This window comes from Glycine soja, chromosome 6 (assembly GCF_004193775.1).
Source record: "Glycine soja cultivar W05 chromosome 6, ASM419377v2, whole genome shotgun sequence".
NCBI classification, from domain to species: domain Eukaryota; kingdom Viridiplantae; phylum Streptophyta; class Magnoliopsida; order Fabales; family Fabaceae; genus Glycine; species Glycine soja.
Window position 1 is genome coordinate 4,710,930 of NC_041007.1, and position 21,187 is coordinate 4,732,116.

A 21,187-nucleotide genomic window follows, 5' to 3' on the forward strand; every position below is an offset into this window, starting at 1 on the left:
TAATTGAAAAGGGTGGGGGACCTTATATATGTTATTAGAATGGAATATAATTAAGGGAGTTACTAGAGAAAAAGTGGATTGAAGAATTTCAACTTATCCATATGTGGTGTGGATGCTCGAATTTTTGTCTAGTACCGTTAAGTATCTTCAATTTTTCTTTCTCCTTGAAAAACCACGTGTAAAGGGAGCAGAGTTGAACTAACTTCTTAGTTCTTCTTGGTAATAACCGTCCAATTCAACTCCACGTGTACAATTAGAAATAGAATATGAGAACAATCATTTTCAATCTAATTCTACAAAGTATTGCAGCATGCATGATGTCATTCCCAGTGACGTACCCCTCTTTGGAAGAAAATTGATTACTTGTAATTTGTCTACATTTCCCTCGCCCTATCAAGAATCTTAACCGTACACATTGTATTCAACGGTCTACAAAATCAAGCTACTAAAATATAATTACAATCATTATTACAATAAATTTGTAACTTTAATTTTAATTCAGCTCATAGAGTCACAATTCACAACCCAATGTATAAAAGACATATGTGAAGATTGAAGAAAGATACCGTTAGGCATTAGGCTAAAACGAGAACAATCCACCCTATGCAGTAGTGAGTGCTTGTTTCATTTTGCTTACTGGCCAAATTCCTTTTGCGGCGTGAAAGAAATGTTTACACATTGAAGTAGCCTCCTCTAAGGTGCTAGTTTATTTTTTATAAGGTATTTTAAGAAATTTATTAAAATAATCTCCTAAAATAAGTTTGTGTATTTAATAATTTTTTTGGTAAAAATAAAATTATAAGCTAGTTATAGGAGTATATAAACTCCTCAATAGTCTTACCAAAAAATATTGACTCTCACTTTTTTTTTTATGTTTCTTTCTTACAAAAATTTAAAATAAAGAAAAGAATGATTTAACTTAGTAATATTTTCTTTTCACTAAGATTTTTTTTTGCTATGTTTCATTGATTCCAAACACAGTGTAAGAAAAAGTACCTTTTTTTTTTACTCAATAAGAAAAATATCTACAACATATATTTCTAACCTTTACAAGAGTCCATTTAATCAAGTTAGAAGTTATTTTTTAGCTCGTTTAAAAACTCTTACATTTTCTCCTCCCATATATAATAAGGATACAAACATTAGGGACATCCAAGATAAACTAAATCCATAAAATGTACAATACAAATTAATTTGCCATGTGCTTTGAGATGATGGTTAAAAACAGGTTTTTTTTTATTACATTCATTTCAATATATCTTTTATTATTAGTTAAAAAATATAAAATTATTTGTAAGAACTTATTAAATAAAGAATGAAACATATACAATTTTATAATTTTCAAATAATCTCAACTAATAATATATATATATATATATATATATATATATATATATATATATATATATATATATATATATATATATATATATTTAAAAAAAGAGTACGTTGACAATATTTTACTATGCATAATTTCTATCCATATTTTATTTTTATATATTCCCTCTAATTTTATCACCTTACTTACATCATCGATCAGTTACATGTAATATAGTTCATTTGATGTGTTTCATGAAGATGGAAGAGCAAACAGGTTTGATGTCTGACCTAGCACTGTTTGGTCGTTAAACACAGGGAAACCTATAAAACGAGATAAGTATGATATTCAACACTGAGAACATTTTCTTTCTACACAAAACATACACGCATTGTCATATTCTTGCGATAAGCAAAAGTAACAGCTTCAATTCCATTTGCATCATTAACTATTAATTGTATAGTAAATTTCCACTTTTTTATTGTTTTTTCAGGGCATTATTTTTTAAGGGATTATTTTCCATCGTTACTCAGAAATCAAAATGCGTTAGGGTTAAAAACATGATTTTAAGCTATTTTTTTAAAACTCTGATTCTCTGAACAAATAAAATTAAATTTAAACTTGATAGTCATATTTTTTTTTTAAATGCATCATGACGTATATTTCACAAGTGATTTTTACTTTATAAAGTCTTTACTTTACTTGTCCATTATTCGTTTTATGTGAGACCTTTTTTTTACTCGTTTATTTTCTTGGAATTCAAAGTTGAATTTTTAAGGGTATGTTTGGTTTGTATTTTTATTTTTTGTTTTCATTTTTTGTTTTCATTTTTTGAAAACTATTTTGACTTCTGCTTTTAAGAAATAAAAATACTGAAAATATATTTAAAAAAAAATGTATTTTTAGATTTGTTTAAAATTATATTACTTGCCACCATGTTTTCATTTTATCTAAAATGAGGTTACTGATTTTAACTGAAAATGAGATTTTATTGTTTTTAATTTTTGGTTCATTTGAGAAAATATTTTCACTCAAAATGTTTTTAAAAATCCAACCAAATACATTTCCATTACCATTTTCTATTTTCAGTGAAAATAAAAACAAAAAACAGTCCAACCAAACACCCCTAACAAAACTGTTTTCCACGTATTATGTAAGCAATGAGATCTGCAACATAATTAGTTCTCCAGGAGGGCAAAGAAAGTTAACTCCCTGCTATCACTCAAAAGCATGGTTGTTCTGGCTGAGAAAATCCGATCCCATGGCTCAAAGCATATAAGAAAAGGATTTGTTTTCATCGAAATGTTATAAATAATTAAGGATAAAATACGTTTTTTTTTTGCTCTAAATTTTTTTTAAGTTCACTTATAGTCTTTTTGAAATTTTTTATTTATTTTTTGTCTCTCAATTTTTAAAATACATTTTTAAAAATTAAGTAGACATGTCAAGATTAGAGAAAGACAAAAAAAAAATAGAAAAACTAAAACTGAATTTTAAAATTTTTAGAGAGATGAATAATATATTTTAATCTATAATTAAATATGCCCAATCGATTAAATTAAATGACAAACAAATGAGTTTGAATCATTGCACATGCAGTAATTATTTATTAAAATAAGGTGGGTCAAAATTGTCTCCTAGCTTGAGAATATTTTCCTTTTAGTCGTATTGAAAATGCAAGCACAAAAACATGCTTTCTAATTTGATTGGACGTGGATTCTCTCCGCTCCAGTCCAACTGCCCTCTCTCTCTTAATTGGGTCAAGTAAGTAATTTGGATTTAAATAAAACACCGTTTTATCAAAATTTTGAGTCGGACAGAGACTAAGCACATCCCTAATTCTAATATTTTTTTAAAACGACATTAAAAAATGGCTATTTTTTTCAAGCATAAAAAATTGGAGAAAAATAATAAAAACAGATCATTAAACAGAATGAAACAAAATGTGTTTCATCATTTTCAGTTTTAATCCATTTTATTTTAAACAATTAAATGAAAAACTTAAGTAGTGTTTGTTTTAACCAAACATTTTTGAGTTGTTCATGTCCTTTTAAGGAGAAACTGACAGGCTAGTTGCAAAGGTCATATTTTTTAGCTTTATAATTTATAAAAATGTTGTTTGTGTTTATTTGTGGAAATAAACATAAGTTTAAAATACTATATGAATAAATTCATAAACAAAAATAATTTATAATTTTAAATTTATTCTCAATTTTTTTAAAAAAATATTTAAATTATCCAGTGTCCTAAATAGTATAATAAATATATAAAATTTTAGCTTTTTAAAAAAATAAAATTGACACTATTAAAAATGTCATACATATACATTTTTAATAATTTTTTAATTTATATTTCAAGAAATCTTAATATATATTTTTTAAAATTTATTTTATAGAAATATTTTTTTAATTTTCAAAATAAAATTTAAATAAATAAAATTTACGTTGAATTAAGAATTTTAATTTATTTTTTATATTTATTTATAAAATATTAACTTCTTTAATAATTTAATTATATTTCATTTATAATAACAAAAAAAAAATTAAAACTTTTTCTACTTAAAGATTATCATGTATATTAAGTTTGGTATCTTCTATCATATATTTTTTATTTTAATAATATATATATACTTTATTACAAAGACCCGTGCCACGGTGCGAGAAATATTAGTAAAATTAAAAATTAAAAGGAAAAAAGAAAGTGAAGGAAAACCAAATTAAAAATTAGAAAATGGATTAGAAAAAAAAAGCAGCCGAAGAAATTTTTGAAAAAAAAAATACGATGAATTACATATTTAAATATATTTTTTATTATAATTCCATTTTTATTTTATTATGTAAACAATATCAACTTCTTTAAAGTTTAATTTGTTTGATTGATAATATAATAAATTAATTTACAACTTTATGACGATAATGTATGATAAATTTGTTATCTTGTGTAATAAATTTTTTATTTGAATGTTATATAATCTAACTTAAAATACAAATTTAAAATTTGAGTCATCCAATTATCCTCTAATAATTTTAAGAGTAAATTACGCCTTAGCTTTTTTGAGATTACACAAATTCTTCATATTTTTTTATATCTACACTTTTTTTAATAGTTTAAAAAATATTACAATACATTCTTTTATATATATATATATATATATATATATATATATATATATATATATATTAATCCTTCTTAATTATTTGAAAAACATTATATTGTGTCTCCATGTAAGAAAAATTGATATAAACATTAAAAAAGAGTAAAGAAATTTGTGAAATTTCATAAAATCTTATAGAACGTAAGTGCAATTTATTCGAGTTGGAAATGTTCGGAGTATATGAAAAAAAAAGTGATTACAATAAATCCAGTCCCAACTAAGAAACTAGGGTTGGGTCAATGGGTGAATCTAGAAGCTCAAAGTGAACACATCTACACTAGACATGAAGTTAAATTTGACTAGTCTTGCATGTGAGCGTACGTACGTTGATATTGGAATATTGTTGATACAACCACTGGGCACTAGCTATACTTCCTATCATCACAATCACAATTGATTATATATACCGAAAAAAGTTGGAATCTTTTATGGTATATTAGGACTTAGGAGGAGATATGAACCAAAGTCATTCTCAAAATGATAGGCATAAACTCACGTATATACAATATTGACCAACCGGCCAGCACTTTCCTATATAAAATCATATATAGAATATGCTCTTACAACCATAAATAGCAAAGAAAGGAAGTAACTCCGTAATATTAATAAAACAAAATTCAGAAGAAAACATATACACCTTGTAACGTACGTCAAATTAAGCTGCTAATTCATTTATGCCTTTGATTTGAACTTTAATTAACTGTTTAATGGTCCCAGCCTGTCACTACTGGTCAGCTGCGGGCATTTGCAGAAACTGGTGCAAAAGTTCCATTTGTGCGATATGATATTGCATTTCACACGCTTTTTACTTGGTCTCAGACCACTCCTTTAGTAAATAGTAAGACCAAAAAACAAAACAAAAGTGGGCCAAAAAAGATAGAAAAAATATATATTGACTTGTTGTACACTAGATAGAATAAAATACTTAATTTATTTTAAAGTAGCTAAAAGATTAAGATAATTCTTTACAAAGAAAATAAAGAGAGATTCCAAGTACTTAAAATATACATAAACTCTTTTTTTTTTTTTTTTGTCGATTATTGTTGTTATTTTACGTGAAGATCAGAGTTCCAACCCCAAGGCAAACTATTGAATAAACCATCAAAAGAGGTTTGAAATCCCATTGATAAGTCATTGTAATCCTTGATTTTGAAAAAAGAGTTTTAGTCTTTGTATAATTATTAGTCATTTTAGTTTCTAAAATTAAGGGTATGCTAATTTAATCCTTGACTTTAATCTGTCAGTCATTTTGGTTTTCCAATTTGATGAACATTAATTAATGTAATTATTGACTTTGTTTGTTGAGTATACCAATTAATTTAATTCCTAACTTTAATCAACTTACGATTGTCAAATTAATAATGATTGTCAAATTCAAAATCTGATTAAAATTATTGATTTTATAATGTCAAGAGTCGGATTGTCTGGTGATCTCAATTTAAACCTAAAAATTTTACCTTTTTATAATATTAGAAACCAAATTTATCGGTATTTATATACAATTTTAGCAACAAATTTATTACTCCTGTCTATCTACTGGTAGTGCTACACATGAATTTTGTAGTAACTTACTAACGATTATCGCTTTTCAGCTAATTAAGAAAAATCTGCCATACTTTTTTTGAGTCAAAATTTGCAATTTAGATTAGAATCACGAGGCAAGATATATACAATAAACCAATACCTTCAAACTGTAATTGAAGTAAAAATACACGCACACATGAATCATGATGACAGTGTTTCGATAACATAATTAATCTTACGTGTGCCGGCATATTTTGTTAAGGCCTATATAAGATAATTAATCTTTGAATACAAGCTAGCTAGTGCCAGTAGTAAACATGCCACACTCATGAACAGACATACTGGTCCCATAATTAAAGTGAATTGTGTTAGGAATTCATGTACGTGATTGGATTGTGGGGTTTGAATGAGAGTTTCACTTGATGAGAAAAGAATATGCATAAGATTAAAGAGCATACAGAGAACAGAACGTCTTACTAATGTACGTAGTTTCTTAATAAATTTGTTGAAAGTATTGGTCTTAATGATTGTATAGTTAATTAAAGCAATGTTAGGTTAAAATTTAGTCAAGCTTTTGTCCTAAGTATTGTATATATAGATAGTAATATATTCCTCTTGTTAATATTTTTTTTTTGGCTTGTAAAGAAAATAAATTCATTAAAGATATGTGTATCGACTGGATGACACCATCACTTTAAACACTCTCTTAATTATATTTATTTTTCTCTACCTTTCTCTTATCATATATATATATATATATATATTTCTTTTTTCTCTTTTCTTAATTTCTCTCGTGGGTATCATTTAGAGTAGAAGTGACCACTAATCATTTTTCTAAAGATATATTTTTACTATTTAAGCAGTTATGTGTTGACACCATTTGAAAATCAATATTATATTTTGTTTAGATGGAAAATGATAAAAATAATCAAAACAAAATATTTTAAAAAATTATATAATTTTTTAATACCAATTAAAAAGTTGTATTTAATCCAAAAGTATTAGACTTTTTACTCTATTTTTTATATCGTAAAATTAATTTTTTAATCTTGTTATATTTTATAAAGATTTATTTAGTTCTTATGAAAGCTAAAACAAACAAAAAAAATGGATAAGAACTCTTATCTCCCTCTCCCTCCCCGGCCCCATTTTTCTCACTTGATGGGGTGGATTTTTTAAAAAACAGTTTAACAAAGAATCTCCCTCTTCTGTGTTTACTTTGCCTCTATTTTAACACCAATCAAAACAATGTGCAAGAATCATTATATCTCACTCGTTTTAAATAAATTAAGATAGCAATTTCTTATCATTTTTCTGTAACTTATTAATTGGATTTTCATATCTTCATTTCCTGTGTTTTAAAACTTCTCGAGTTTGGATGGAATATTTGAGGTGGGTGGAATCACTTCCACGTTTCATAATAATTGCAAATATCACTTTCTTCAGTTTTTGGGATTGCCTGCACAATAAGGAGTATAAAGAAATGTTTTGGTATTTGATGATTTAGACTACATATGGAGATCACGCAACCAAAACGTTGGATTTCAGCAATGATGGAGAAGGTAAAAATACAGATTAACATGGTTAAGGATTAAAGCAAAGCGAACAAAGTTTAAATAGGTCTTGTTTGGATAATTTTTTTCATAAACACTTATAGAAAAAAGTTCAAATATGGAGTATAGGACTGATATATGTTTGCTTGAGTCACAGTTCTATCAAGTTCAACACATTTCAAGGAGTTTTTGTTCTACTTTTGGTTAGGTTCAACATTTCAAGTGGTTGTCTTTTCAGAATTATGTTTTGGAAGAGTTTTGGGGGCTGGCTCTTAATTATATTATTTTCATAGTTATGCGACATCGGAAGTGTTAATTACATAACTAAGTGTCATTTTTGGAGGACGGGTAAAATTTTAAAAAATAATTCATTAATTTTTTACGTATAAATTAAAACTGAGTTGTGACTTAATCCATATATAAAGCCAAAAACAACTATAAAAAAAAACATCAAAAAGCGGATTATGGTAGGTAAAAAGGACTTTTGAGTTTTGTAAAATCATGAGCAAATTTACTTTGTAAAATACAATAAAATAAGTTACTTAAAGAGCTACATGCGACCTGCTTTCTTTCAATTAACGACCCCAAAATATCTAACCGTCTCCTCTTTAACATTGTTATGTTTCTGTAAAAAAATTAGAAATTAATTATGTTATATATATATAACTTATAAGATAATTATTATATATGATTGTTTAGAAACTTATTATAATTATTCATAATAATTTTCTATTCAATAATACAAAAATTCTTTACATTACATTATTAGTGTATTAAACTATTTGCTCTACAAAAAAGTAACGTGATACTAAGTTGCATATTTTACACTAGTGATTTCTTTCTATTTTATCTCTTTTCTTCACATCTCTCATCTTTTTTATCCCAATTCACCCATTTTTGCATAGGATATATATTATTTTTACAATAATTTTTTTATAATATTTTGCATATATAATATACTACTACTTAATTTGTTTCTAAAATGAAATATAATAAGTAATATTTATCTCAGTTAATTGTTACTTCTATAGGAAGTATTGTAAGAATTAATAGTGTAAATATGTACTATTGTTTTTATAAAATTTACTTGTATAAGATAAATATAGATGCTGCATAGAATACTACTCCTCGTGACTAGCTGTTATTAAATATTAAAACGAAGAAAAGTGACAAAATTCATATATGTTCATCAGTGAAATTAATACATATATATCTCTTAATAATTCAACGTTTTCCCACAGAAGTATCATCTAGAATTCTTCCAGAGATGGCAGAAGCAAGTGCGGCTGTGAAATTAGGATCTCTTGTCAAAGAAGTAGCCATTTGGTGAACTAAAAACTGCTGGAGAGATGACTTTTGCGCATTAATGTCAACAACTTTTGACTTGACCAAGTCAAGTGTTACAATTGGACCTGCTGCTGCACTACTCCGAATATTCATGGCTGAGGGTGAAACTGCAGGCCTAGGTGTTTCACTTTTGCTTGATGAATTAATTGATATTTCTGCAGTTTGATGTTGTTGCCCATGGTTGTGCTCCCCTTCGTAAGTTGTTACCAACACACTTGGATCTTCTACACTTCTTTGCACCTAATCATTAATTAAAATATATATGGTCTTGATTATTTACAAAATAGAAATCAATTAAAGTTAACTTGGCGGTCTTGAGCCTTGATGCATATATAAATCTTTATCAAGAGTCAACATAGTTAATTAAATTGATTTTATTCACATTGAAGAGATGGTACTACAGTATTAGTTAATTACTACTAATTAAATTTACCTTCTTTTTTACTGGACAGCTAGGGGCATATGAACACTTGAAGTAAGCCCTAGGAGAAGGGTTATCTCTAGTGACTTTCTGACCGTATTTTCTCCACTGATATCCGTCCCTCACATACTTCAACACACAAAAATCAAATTAAAGATTCTCGGTTAGTACTTAGAACCTCAAAATACTTACTCAAAGTAGCTAGTCTAAAAAGCTATATAATTAATGAAGCACACATATGCTATTGATTAAGCAACGGGACTGAGTTAATTATTTTACACATCAAAATTCTTGATGGCGTATATAAAATTAATATCCTAGCGAGGATCTAATCAAGTAATTAACATAACTCATACTAACATATATATAATTAATTACTAAAACAATAACAGTATTAAGCAAATGGATCTTAAAAAACCAATAGTATATATGATGAACTTGACATTGAAGATCGAACTTACTAAGCCAGTATCAGATGCATCTGTCCGTGTAAGAACTTTGGAAACCTTTGGCTCGGTGCTATGCTTGGGCCTTTTGAATGTTTCTTCCTCTGTGATGGTGTTGCACTCAGTACCAAACAGATTCACACAATTCTCACTCTCGGGCTTTCTCTTTAGCGACGGAACTGCACAAGTTCCTTCTTTATCAAAATTTGCGTTCCTAAGTTGGCTGAATTCACTCAAATGTTTCTGCAAGGCAACATAGCTCTCGCACAAGTGGTTCAGCGTCTCAGTTAGCCTCTTGTTCTCACTGCTTAGACGCCGCAACTCTTCAAACAAAACTTCTCCCTGATCACAAATTTTTTTTTCATTCAAATTAAGTTATATTCATGCCTTTTAGCCATATTTAGTGAGATAAGAGATGAAAAGAATTAAGGTTCATTAATATATTATATATACAATGGTTTGGAGTTGAATATATATATGTATATATATAGTACTAACCGCGAGGTGGTCGATGTGTGGGGAAGGAATAACGTTAAGGTTGAGGGAAGTGTCGACGCACGTCGGTTCCATTTCCATGGGAAGAAGAAAGATTTGCTTCGCAATTAAGGGACAGAAGGAATGAGAGAAACTAGAATTATTGTTGGTTGAGGCCAAAACGAAGATTAATTTAAGCGAATGAGATATGGAAGGTAGCAGGTGAAATATATAGAGAGGGAGAAAGTGGAGTCTATAATTATTATTTGTTGCGAGGAAAGTAGGAGGAAGATGAGGCCGAGAAAACGGTCTCTTACAGTTTCGTCTTTTCCATGTCGTCTGCAGTTTTTTTATTTTATTTTATGTCTAAGCATTAAAAGCCACGAACGCGTATTCAAGTGGAAAACTTCTTAATTGTATTCTTTTTCTTTTTTTTTTAAGAATAAATAATTAATATATACACTCATACTTACAGTACAAGTTTTTCACATTGAAAGTATTTTTTAATAGATACGATATAACATGTTTATTAGTTATTACACGTCAACTTTTTTTTATTTTTTTTATTTCTCTTCTTTTCTCCCTTCTATAATATATCCAGAAATGAAATGTATATCAACAATTTCCTTTCTAAAATAATTATTCTCCCACACTATATTATTGTTGATCGAGAATTTTAGTATTAAGTTTGACGACACTATAAATCAATAAATAAGAGTTTTATAGTAAGAACTAATGACATTAAATCAAAATAATTTAAAGATTTTTTATATTCAAACTAACAATTGTTTTAGATTTTTAATTTGATAAAATTGCATATTTGTTGGGTACTTATAATAACAATAAACTTCATTGTAATTACAGATCAAGTAACATAATCATAAAAGTTAACCTTTACAAATGTAAACATTTTTCTTATGTTAGTGCAAACAACATATGAATTACCAACATTTATGACTACAGTCATAAATTTATAGTAACATCATAATTCATATATATATAAATAAAAAACAATAAAGAAGTAGTTATAAACATAGGAAAGAAAGACTCATGATAAGATAAAAAGTTATCCAAATGAGAAGATGTTAGAAAAATTATTCTATTGAAAATATAGAAAATAGGTAAGAACATATATTTTTCCATAAAAATGGAGAGTTATATGTGCAATAAAGTTGGTGTAATAGAATTATACGAATGTTCCTAACCGAGTAATAATATTACATTGTCAATTTCATTATTCAAATTCATTTTCCTTTCAAATCACATCCTTCCGTAATTATAATAAGTAGCCCTTCTTTTTATAAATATTGAATAGACTAATATATCTTTCGATTCTTTATTCTTCTCACATATCTTTTAATTAATTTTATATTCTCAATATTAATCATCAAGCTACCTCCCTTCTTTTAATCAAATGTTATATCAGAAATAAGATTCGAACACTTCCAACAATTATATATTCTCCATTTGAAGACATATCTGACCTTAGGTAAAATTAAACGTGTTGAATAATATATATAATGGATATGCCTTATGGCATGTAAATGTTTGTTTGATTTCTTCCAAGCCTCTTGATAAATATCTCCTCTAGAGGGAAATGAGAAATATAAGAGAAGAAAAATGAATTGCGGGTGTGAATATTGGAGTGTAAGGGAGAAATGGATTTGGAAAATTAAGAGTTTATTTTCTTTCTTAACATTATTTTTTAACTTAATAATCATTTTTGATAAATTATACTTCATATTTTTTATTAATATAAATTATACTTGTATATAAATTTATACAAAAAAATCATATATATAACAAAGAGAAAAATAGGAAATAAAAATAAAAAAAAAGGATGTGAAATAAGATAATTGATGTATTGATATGTTGTGACATGATTAATAAATAAGTATTTTTTTAAGCATGTGATTAAAAATTTCTTTTAGATTTATACACGTGAAAGAAAAATTCATTACGATATCTGGATAATTTAATTTCTTAAATGAATTTTCATATCTTGAAATATTATTCTACTACACAACAGACAAAGAGAGTGAATAATGTAATAAAGAAATAAAATAAAATAATGTTATGCAAAATAATTAGAGAAATTTATAATACTAGAGAGAGACCGTATTATGCACAGTGAAATATGGAGAGAATAACAAGGGAGAGAGACTAAAGTTAAAAAAAAAGGTAAAAAAATAAAATGGTGACAAGTGAGAATGGCTGGAGAGATTTTATATCAATATAGATAAATTGTATAACTCATTTTTTTTCCCTTTTAAAAATTAAAACAGTGTTGGCTATATCTATTATCGAATATCGACTGGATCAATAATTTGTAATTAAAGTCTTAAAAACAATATATAATAAATACTAGTATATTTAAATATTTAAAAAACAATATAATTATTGTGTGTCTAATAAGTGGATGAAATACTTTTGATGTAAATATCAACGTCCTCAAAGGAAAAAAAGGAGAAATCTTTTCTTGAAGAAGTGAATGAACAAGAATTTCATCGAGTGGTCAATCTCAAACTTTGTTATGAATTAAGAAAAGGCAAGTTGATACTTGATTGATATTTTAGGATTTGGACGTTCTCTCTCATTGACTGCAATATTATCCCATTGACTTGGATGCTTGCATATTGATGAGTGGTTGTGTTTCCGTGTCAGCTTTTCTAACTCAGCTCATACTATTAATTTCTTAATGCAAATGAAAGCACAAACACAAATATAGAGTACTTTCTAGGTCTTCTTCCTTGTTGACCGTCCCTTTAAACACTTTCTTCGTTATTGCGAACCCAAGTGCCAAGTTATTCCTTTTCTTTTCAACTATTACTCTTACTAATTGGTCATTTCTATTATATCTATTTGAATATAAATATTTAAATATATCGTATTTTGAAAAACTAGATATTTGCATTTATTTATTATTTAATTTTTATTGTTTATATATGTTCGTTTCAAAAATACTTCATAACAGTTAAAGAGATTATAAATAGAATATCCATTCTCGATGTAAAAATATTTTAACATTATTATTCAATTATATAAATCATTATATTTGTTAAATTTATTAGTTTTTATAATGATTTTCTTAAATAAAGACAATGATATATAAAGCACATCAAAGTTATAACAACTTTCTTAAAAATCATAATAAAAATAATTTCTAATTAGTTAACAGTGTAAAAACACTACACTTAGTACATGTTTATTACACTAAAGTTAATAAAAGATGTTACTTTTAATTATTTGAGATATTAAAAAAAAATTGAAGGAACCACTTCTAAATTTTAAACTAAAATCCCCAAACTTATCCTCCCTCACTAATAGTGTACTGGTTGGATAATGGGACATGGGTTTTATTCGTGGGGTGGGTAGCCACTAACCATTCCCGCCCCATTTCTTCCTCATTTTATTGTCACTCCTTGTTAGAATCCATAACGTGGATCAAAATTCTGAAAAATCAAAAGGTAGTGCTTACAGTTTTTCCTTTGACGTGAATTTCCTCCTATGTAACGTAAAATCCAACATGCTATATATGTTTAAGAGCAAATTATATTAACATCCTCAAATTATACAATAGTCTTTATTGTTTAATGTTACAACCATTCCTCTCATAAGTGACAGTGTAATATATAAGAAAATGTTAGTGACTTAGTGTAATATTTTTAAACATCAAGAGAGGTTAAACAGTGTAATATGTCAAAAAAAAAAAAAAAGGAGTGTAGGTGCAATTTGTTCCTAATTTAATGTTGGAAAAATTAGTTATGAATCTAAAATTAATTTGAGTTGAAGTAATTTTAAAAATAAGAACATCTAAGATTCAAAATAAAATGTTGAGCAACACAGAATGAATATGTGAAAGCTGAATTGATTCGGGTCTAAGCTACAAGGCTACAACTCACCGAAACGGCACTAACGATCAAATGAAGTCGGCCAAAACTATTTCAATATGACAAACTTGCAGAAATGGTAGCGTGTAGCTGTCGGCTGTGAAGAAAAAGAAGGAAAATACGCGCAAATTGAAGGAAAATAACTTGCTCTTGTTGTTTTCTATTTTAAAGGGAAATTTGACCAAAAACTGACCTTGACTTGAATGAATGAACATCCATACATCAAAATTCAGAACTTGCTTCCATACAAATTGGCAATTGGATGCCCCAAAACTCAATTTTTTCGTCTCATTAATTAACACGTAAGGCTTAAGTTGGCGAACTATTCCATTTCTAAGTTTATCACACACACTACACGCTTTTAGGTTTTCGTCCCTGTCATCGTCTTTTATTTTTAATCATATTTCTTATTATTTAATTCAGCAATATCCCATGTAAATACAGGTCACATATTACAATTTTTCTTTTCTGTCTTTCTTCCTGGTTAAAGTATGATTAAGATAATATTTTCCTTTGTTCATTTAATATTCTATGCCATTTTCTTATGGGACTTAAAGCAGTCTCTAAAATAAAATATTTAATTTTCTCCATTTTAAAGGTAACTTTTATTAATATTTAACCACTAGTTCATGGATATATGATTATGATCCGTGCGTTGAAATAACTTGTAGGCCTTCTTCCTTTAAATGTAAATGTGAACAGGAACATCACATGTACATTGTTGAGGTATTTCTCTAGAGACATGCTGAAAGTTGAAACTGCGTACCTTGTTTTGTTTGGTTGTGCGGTATTAATTAATGGGATTATTTAAAAAATCATAATCTCCTTCTAATAGTTTAAGTTTTGAAGTAGTTAATTCATTGCATTCACAAACCTTGACTTAATATATATCTTGAGAGATAGGATAAATTGACATTAAATATCAATTTTTTATATTTATACTGCTTAATAATTTATGTAAAATATGCAATTAACTATTAAAAAAATATACACTAACAGTGTAATTTTTTTTACCCTTTTTGATATTTTGGTAATTAAGTTCGTTGACTTCAATAATTATATTAAAAGTCACACTAATATTCATATCTAATTGAATTACAATGTAAAATATTATTATATAAAATTACATATTCATTAAACTCTTAATTATATATTTTACTAGTTAAACTATTATATAATTTTTATCATGTATATTAAATTTCACTTTAGTTGGTATGTTATCTAGCAACATACATTTACTTAAATTTTAAGTTAAATTAGATTTTTTATCTTATAATTTATTATTTTAGTTTATTTTGATCTTTTAATTTAAAAAATAATAATTTGACCCTTACTATTCATTTTGTCAAAATTGTTAATAGTAAAGTTCACATATCAAATTGAGTCCTTTTTAAAAATTAGAGTATCAAATTAAATAAAAAAATTAAATGACCAAATGGAATCAAAATAATAAATTAAAGAAAAATAACTAATTTAACTTATATGCTAACTAACATATTATTATATTTCAAAATAAAGTAATATAATTATCAAGCAACTTTTAATTCAATGAATTTATGGATTAATTTCATTCTCTACAACAACTAATTAAATTGTATGCGTTCAAAACTTATTTTTATTTTTATCACTTTTAAATATATTTCTTAATTTTAATTTTAATTTTTTTTACTCAACAGCCTGAGCCAGACCAAAAAAAAAAATCAACCATCCCAAATCACTCTATATTTTGTATATTTGATTTTTTAAAACTACTTTTTTCTGCCGATCTAATATTTCATATTTTTTAAATTAAATATAATGATTTTTGAAAAAAATATATTAATAATTAAAAATAATATTGTATCACAGTAATGATAGTATAAATTATAATTTATTATGTTAAAAATATTTAATTGTAATATAATTTATTTATTTAGAAATATTTATTTATTATAAATTTGAATTGTATAAAAAATAAACATTAATCATTCGAACTGCACATGCTAAAATACTAATTATATAAAAAAAAAAGGGTGTGAAAAAAGACCAATGGGAATTTGTCCCCCTGTTGTAGGTAACCATCCCTATTCCCTAATTCCGCGAAATTGAATTTAATAATGGAACTTCCATTGCAAGGATCCATCCATGAATTGCGCCTTTGAAAATGGAAAACGAAAGCCTAGCCTGTGTATGGCACAAGACAATACCGAGTATTGTGTTGTTGGATCCACAACACTACACATACTCACAAACCATCTTCAATTTTCGTTTGAGTACGGACAGGGCCTTCTAATTATGACTACCATAATTCTGTCGCAACAAAGATTCAGGAAAGCTCTGATGTATCATATTTAAATTCTAGTCTTGGAATTAATTATATAGGTTTGTGTGTGTGTGTGTGTTTTTTTTTTTTTTTGTGTTGCCGGTGTTTAATTTAACTTTATAAAATTGATTTATATGGTGAATATTTATATACTTTAATTGATGGGATAACATATTGTGATGTTAGATTTTCTCACACGATTAAACATTTTGAATGTAAAGTTTATAAAAGAGTGAACATTTCCACGTAATTTGATATATGATAATGATCCATGGTGAGTGGCTAATAATAGTCAAGCAACAATGGTTAGGATGCACTTTAATATTATTTTAGAATTTTGAGTGAAACATATTTCTTACATACAGTATACTTGTTAACTAAATATCATATGTTGAATTAAAATAAAGAAATAATGATCAGCTAAACGCTTGTTAATTGGTATTGTATAATCTTAATGATCTATATTTGAACAAATTAAGGGATCACAAATTTACTTCAACAAAAACAATCGGGAAGCATAAAATGTTTTAGAAGATGTGTTATAACACGCTAGCATAGTAGGAATAGTCTTAAACAAACACACTAATGCTAATATACTCTTATATTATAAATTCGAATCATCATCCATAAATTAGAGTATTTTTTAGAAGTTTTTCTTTGAATAAAAACACTTTTAGAAATTATTTTTAATAGTTTTTTAAAGATTTATTCTCAATTTCATTTAGTCACATATTTTATCATAATATTATATATAGATATTAGTTTTTTGTTTTGCTTTTTATTCCTTTCAAATATATTTCTTAATTTTATTTCAAACTTAATCTGATTTAACGACTAGTCCATAAAATTTATTTCTCAAATCACTTTATTTTCATCCGTATGTTTGATTTTTCTTAATCATTTATCTCTTTCAATTAATCTATCCTTTATTTATTTCTGAACTGAATTCCAATAATTTTTTAAAAAAAATTATGAATAACTAAAATTATTTTTATCACAATATAAATTGTTTATCATAAGTTTAAAATATAATTAATATGTTCAAAAAATGTTAATTTAGTATAAATTTAATTTTAATATAATTTATATATTAAAAATACTTATTATTTTAACTTTTCATAACGTATGATTAAACATATTTCCTATTCATTGTTGAGTTTAAAATACTGGATTTTTTTTACAAGAGTTTAAAATACTAGTTAACTTGTTGGAATTTTTCACTGGGTTAAAAATAAAAACTAATTACCGATCAAGAAAATATTTATTAAAATAAGTGATTTTTACCATATAGAAAGGTAAGAGTGACACTTTCTATTTTTTACTTATCTTGTAGCATGAGGAATTACCTTGATACACTTTATTCAATTAATTATTTAGCATCAACTAAACTACTGACCCCAAATAATTGTTTAATGAATAAAAGGCATGTTATATTTTCAGTTAAACTAGCGTCTGTTGACGCATAATACATATATATTTTTTTTATAAAAAAAAATGGGTGACGACGTTCATACATGACCTTATTCGCATAATCACCTCCTTGCGTCACACATCTTGCCTTTTGCTCCATTTTTTCCACCCCCACTTTGCACCATGGAAAACTTGAATATTCAACCAACATCACTGTCGTTTTGCATGTTTTTCATTCCAAAATGAAAGTTGCTTATGGTCTCTTTTGATCGTGCATTTATGTTAAGGAATGCTGACATCTATTTTAATGTAGTTTCTCTAATCAAAACTGTTAAATCACCCATGAAAAAATAAATGTAGGGATATTTTTTTCCTATTATTTTTTTAGAGATTTTTAGTTACTTATTATTAATTTAGATTAAATACTAATTTACATTTCCCTTCCAGGAGATGAAAATTTTATATTGTCCTTCCCTTTTATATAAAAAAATACAATCTCTTTCCTTAGCAGATTTAAGTATTTGACACTTTATCCCATTTTTCAAATTTTCATTAAAGTTTATTATTTTTGTTTAAGAATAACCATTACCAAAGTGTGTAATATATATATATTATCTTTGAATATTCCTTTCATAGATAAGTTGTAACCTCTATTTGTGTAGTCTTTTTGTTACAGACAGTGGCTGTTTTTTGATATCGGTTACATATTATAAGGCCTTATTTGCTGATAAGAAAAAAAAAGAAATATACATATATATTATTCTCTTACATAAAAAAATGTTCATAGTATTATAAATTCCTAACGCATCATCATAGATGTCTTTCATTTGTACGGACAAAATAAAAAAAACTTTAAATATAAAAGATTTAAAAATTTAAAAGTTGATGTTACATCTTTATATTCTACCTTAATTTAAATATTTTACTTTTTTATCTTAATTCATTTTCACACATATTTTATTCCTTTAAACCAAACACAACATAAAACTAAGGAATTATAACTGCTACAATAGCACTTGCTTGGGAAAAACAAACAGGAATGTCTTCAAGGTTTGTTCTTTTTCACGTTCTTATTACAACATCTGGGTTAGAAAGCCTAGCACACAAAGTTAATGTTCAAAGCCCATAAGTTTAACTTTATGGCCACAGCACAAAGGCCCATAATCACGCTAAGAAATATATATAAAGCAACAAAGAGCTACAAAGAGTTTTGGAATACTACAGTACATATTTACATTTTCTGTAAATTAAAAACCGAATGGATTTGGCCTTATTAATATATTAAGAGCGTGTCCAGTTTACTTGTGTTTAGCTGTTTTGTTTTTCCTTTTTTTATGAATAAACATTAATCCTATGTTTAAACAAGGGAAGAAAATATAAAAAGAAAAACAAGAACAAGTGAAGAAAAAAATGATATAATTTTTTAGATCGTTTGCTAAGAGAAAAACTGAAATAAAAATTTTATTTAATTTAGAGTTGAATGTATATACATTATTATAATTAAATAATTAAAGCAAAAAGAAAACATGTTTTCACTATATAAGAGGGTGTGGAAAAAATGCATAATGAAAATACAATTATATTGTACAAAGTCTAGAACAAAATCATATTTCCTTGCAACAAAAATACAACTCCATTGTATACTTTATACAACAAAAACATATTTTCATCAAAATAGTATTTTGGAATAAAAAAAATTAAAAGGTGGTGAGAATAGCAATTTCATAACTCTTCATGGACCTTTAATTTTAGGCCTAATACCAGCCCGTGACGAATATATAGCCTTTTATTGGTAAATATATTTACCCTTTGTTTACCAACTAATCTCCATCCTTGGTCTATAGCTTAATCTATGTGCTGTACAAGTATTCTCAGGACCTTGAGGACAAGGTCTGATGTGCCCATCTGTAATGTTTAGTTGGGAAAGCTCAAAAAAATTGTGAAACCAAAATGGTTTAGAGACTATATTGGATAGTATACTTATATTGTAAATTATACTAGTTTTTATTTTATGTCTCTTCAAATAATATGATGCTTTTTTAAGAGGCAAATAATATGATGGTGATACATGGATAATTGTTATTCATTAATTGACATCAATTAGAATTATATAAATGTATTCTCTTTTAGGGAATCAATGGATGGAAAATATAAAAGTTTATGATTTTAGCTTCTTAGCTTTAATGATAGTTTCTCTAGTTTTACAGTAGTCTTGTTGTAGTTCGATCTCTATCAGATAGATAGTCGCATCAACACTAAACTACTAACATAAAATGTTGTAGTCATCCGAAAAAACTTAAATATTGTTTTATGCGACTTTCATTGTATAACTACTGTTATAACAATATATTTTAAGTTTAAAATATTTTAATGAACATGAATCTTCTTATAAGTAGAAGATAAAGTCAAAGGATTCTTGTTTGACATACAGACACAAACATAGCTTGTGAGAGAGAAATGCAATGAATGAATACCATATATAGAACCACTTATATAATGGAATAGTTGGAGACCAATCCCCTGAACCCGGTATGCATTTAACATGACAGATAAAACAAAACAAAACAAAATAAAATAGAAATGGAACAGAAGAAATAGTGGCACACACTAGAAGGCAGAAACGCTCTTGCTAGTAAGAAAGAAAGCAAGGAACATTGATCACTTTCATAATCAACAATTTCATTATAGCAAAAAACAAAAGGTCCTCTCGTCTTCTGATCCCTTTAATAATGGAGTCAATGCTGTAGATAATAGCTTACCATATAATATACTAATAGTAATAAACTAATATAAAAAAAATAAAAAAAGTGAGGTGTTGCTGTTCTACTTCTATTTGCTGCTGAAAAGGAAGAAATTGCGTGGGGTCGGAGTTTGTTCCGTGCGGGATGTCTTGTTTCCAAATGTTAGAGTAGGTTATTCTCGTGTGGCGTGTTCCAACTTCCTATTGAAATTTACACTATAGAGTATAGAGTATAGATATTTCACATTTGCTTGCATCGATGGATATCTGTAGTGACTTATTAATTCAAAGACTTTCCCATTCCTTATGGACCGTTTTGTTTAACCTTCATATTCGTATTACAACTCATTTTTATGGGTGTTTAAACTTTAAACAACCTAGTCAACAATAGAAATAATAGTATTAGGAACCAGGAAAATAGTTCTAAAGAGAAGAAAAAGAAGTATTTTAAAAATCAAATAATTATGTGAAACAAAGTGATTATAATATTGAATGAAATAATTGAGGTTGGTTGGCGCACTCACCCCACTCTCAGGAAAAACAAACCTACCTCAAAGAGACTCAGATAGACAAATTAGTTAGAAATTTTGATCATTCCTTGGAGGGGC

General features: G+C 26.7%; 1 protein-coding gene across 1 annotated transcript; it reads right to left on the reverse strand.

Annotated features, from left to right (window-relative positions):
- Positions 1–8,652: 8,652 nt before the first annotated feature.
- Positions 8,653–10,461, reverse strand: LOC114414919 (probable WRKY transcription factor 40). The gene is made up of 4 exons (XM_028379370.1): positions 10,262–10,461; positions 9,779–10,105; positions 9,330–9,446; positions 8,653–9,136 (listed from the first exon to the last, which is right to left on the reverse strand). Exons 1-4 carry the CDS (start codon positions 10,337–10,339, stop codon positions 8,774–8,776), a joined length of 885 nt encoding a protein of 294 aa, XP_028235171.1. The 5' UTR covers positions 10,340–10,461; the 3' UTR covers positions 8,653–8,773.
- Positions 10,462–21,187: the final 10,726 nt, after the last annotated feature.